This window comes from Trachurus trachurus (genome assembly GCF_905171665.1).
Source record: "Trachurus trachurus genome assembly, chromosome: 7".
Lineage (NCBI taxonomy): Eukaryota > Metazoa > Chordata > Actinopteri > Carangiformes > Carangidae > Trachurus > Trachurus trachurus.
Window position 1 is genome coordinate 33,112,209 of NC_139901.1, and position 2,943 is coordinate 33,115,151.

The 2,943-nt window shown below is 50.9% G+C and overlaps 1 protein-coding gene across 1 annotated transcript in view; it reads right to left on the reverse strand.

Moving 5' to 3' along the window:
- marchf9 (membrane-associated ring finger (C3HC4) 9) overlaps positions 1–2,674 on the reverse strand; it is a gene marked incomplete at both ends in the record, with an annotated part of 25,900 nt that extends 23,226 nt beyond the window's left edge. Inside the window, one exon of the mRNA XM_083975356.1 lies at positions 2,282–2,674. Coding sequence (XP_083831482.1) covers positions 2,282–2,674 — 393 coding nt within the window. The remainder of the gene's footprint in view (positions 1–2,281) is intronic.
- Between the last annotated feature and the right edge of the window lie 269 nt (positions 2,675–2,943).

The window sequence follows — 2,943 nt, forward strand, 5'->3', positions numbered from 1 at the left end:
TAGTGACCGGTGTAGCTACCAAATAAATGAAGTAGCGACCGGTGTAGCTCCCAAATAAATGCAAGTAGCGACCGGTGTAGCTACCAAATAAATGCAAGTAGTGACCGGTGTACTGTAGCTACCAGATAAATGCAAGTAGTGACGGGTGTAGCTACCAAATAAATGAAGTAGTGACCGGTGTAGCTACCAAATAAATGCAAGTAGCGACCGGTGTAGCTACCAAATAAATGAAGTAGTGACCGGTGTAGCTACCAAATAAATGCAGTAGTGACCGGTGTAGCTACCAAATAAATGCAAGTAGCGACCGGTGTAGCTACCAAATAAATGCAAGTAGTGACCGGTGGAGCTACCAAATTTTAGTGGCTCATCCATATTCAGTTTGTCGCCCTGACGACCGAACTGGTTAAAGTTTCTTTGTTGCCATGGCGTCGGCTCTCAACCACTGACGGGTCAGAGGACCAGAGCAGGAGACTGGACTAGACCAGACTGGACCGGATCAGACTGGATCAGACTGGACCGGGTCTGGACTGGGTTTTAAAGACCGAGAGGCGACAGGACGGAGGTCTAAGGCTGAACACATGAATCTGACTGAACTGGTTCTGATACGACTGAGACCTGAGACCTGGTCCAATCAGAGACCTGAGACCTGGTCCAATCAGAGACCTGAGACCTGGTCCAATCAGAGACCAGAGACCTGAGACCTGGTCCAATCAGAGACCTGGTTCTGGTCCTGGTTTTGCAGCAGCTCCATGAATCTCTTTGTATTTTCTGTGTTTCACAAATCAAAATGGCAGATGAGAATAAAGGAGACAAACTTCCTCCCTGGTCCTGGTCCTGGTCCTGGTCATAGACTGTAAAAAGAATGGACGTAGCATCCGTGACGTCACCCATTGGTTTTGGGGAGTCGTTTTTGTGACTCCAATATGGCGGCCTGAACAGCGCCATGTTGGATTGGCCGGCCGAGAACCCGCCCACTGGCCTCGAAGCAGCTGTCCACGGAGCTGCTCGGACCTGTCACTCAACGTTTCCGCGCCCTAATTGGCCAGAGTTTTAACCTAATAACAGTAAAACGGTAGAGTTAAAAAAAAAATTCACCCCCCTCAGAGTGTGTGCGGGGGTAGAAACTATCGATTGAGAGCAAAAAACGTGCTGATACCAGGCTTTTAACATGGTTATTAAGGATGTAAAGTTGGTGATTTTAACATGGGGGTCTATGGAGAATGCTGCTTTCTGACACCAGCCCCCAGAGGAAGAAGAGGGGATTGCAGTTTGTTGAACGAGGAAGTGACTTCACTTCTCAGACCCACAACTGCCCCCTTGGTCGGAAATCTAAACGCCGTCGTGTCTGGGTCAGTCACATCATCCGGAGGCGTACACAGCTGGGGGAATTTCACCACCTTCTCCAGGAGCTGTCTGGATGACGGCGCTCCCAGCGGTATTCCAGGCTCACCAGGGTCCGGTTTGATTCCCTGCTCGGTAGGATCGGTGCCAGGACACAAACTACAGGCGCTGATAGGCTGTCCCCAAACAGCTTCACGAGAATATTTCGCCAAAGTTGAATTTTTTGAACTCGCGCAAACCCGTGATTCGCGCCGCCGGCACAAATTTGCATCTATTCGCGTCTTTACCTGCCTACCTGACAAGCCAGACTACATCATGAACATGTCTAGTCTGGCAACGAGCGGTAGACCTCGGCTCAATCCAGGGGGCGGGATGAAGGCTGTCTTTCAAACTGCCTCTGCACCAATAGGGTAGCGCTACGACCAATCAGAGCAAAGAGCAGGATGACGTTAGCCTGACAAGCCAATTAAAATGTATGTCGTCATGGCGTTAAGCCGCCCAACGACTCTCTAAACAGATAGAGCGCTGTGATTGGTCAACACAAACGGTGTTCCAGACTCAAAAAGTTCCTATGGCTCGTTTCTAGACCCACCTACGGAGCAAAGAGATTTGCTGCCGCTAGGGTGCAGATAGATTTCTAGGCTAGTAAAACGGTAGAGTTAAACCCCCTCAGAGTGTGTGCGGGGGTAGAAACTATCAATTGAGACCAAAAAACGTTCTGACACCAGGCTTTGATCATGTTTATTGAGGATGTAAAGTCTGCGATTTTAACATGGGGGTCTATGGAGAATGCTGCTTTCTGACACCAGCCCCCAGAGGAAGCCAGGGGGATTGCATTTTGTTGAACGAGGAAGTGAGCTTCACTTCTCAGACCGACAACCTGGTCCTGGTGTCACACGGGCACACACACACACATGAACACACACACAGAGAGACTGACCTGCTCGAGGCCCTGGAAGCAGATCCGGCACTGCGGCGTCCTCAGGCTGCTGGCGGTGCTGGCCAGACTCACGGCGTCCAGCCCCTGGACTTGAACCTGCAGCTTCGGCTCCTCGAAGGCCAGGCTCCGGGGCCGCGGCTCGCTGCCGTAGTACTCCTCCTCGTCGTCACGGGAACCGCAGTCCACGAAGGGGGGCCAGCCGCAGCCGCCCATCCCCAGGCCTCTCATGGCGCTGGCGGTTCTGGTTCCTGTTCCGGTGTTTCCGGTTGTTCCGGTGTTTCCCGTTCCGGTTCGTCTCTCCGCGGTGTCTGAGCCGGACTGTCTCGAATCGGATCGCATAAACACCAGGACTTTCAGTTCATTGAAAAACATGCGTATCCGATACTTGAACATGTTGGGGGCTACATACAGACTCAGACCGGCAGACTGGAATAAAGAAACCCTCCTCCCCCCTACTACTACTATTATTATTACTATTAGTTATTGTTATTTGTTATCATTCATCCTCAGGGCTCATTCTCATTGGCTGTTCTCTGCTAATTGTAAATCCACAGAGATGAAGCTCTGGCCTCTGATGGCATGTGCATGTGTGTGTGCATGTATGTGTGTGTGCATGTGCATGTGTGTGTGTGTGTATGTGTATATGTGTGTGTGTCTAAGCC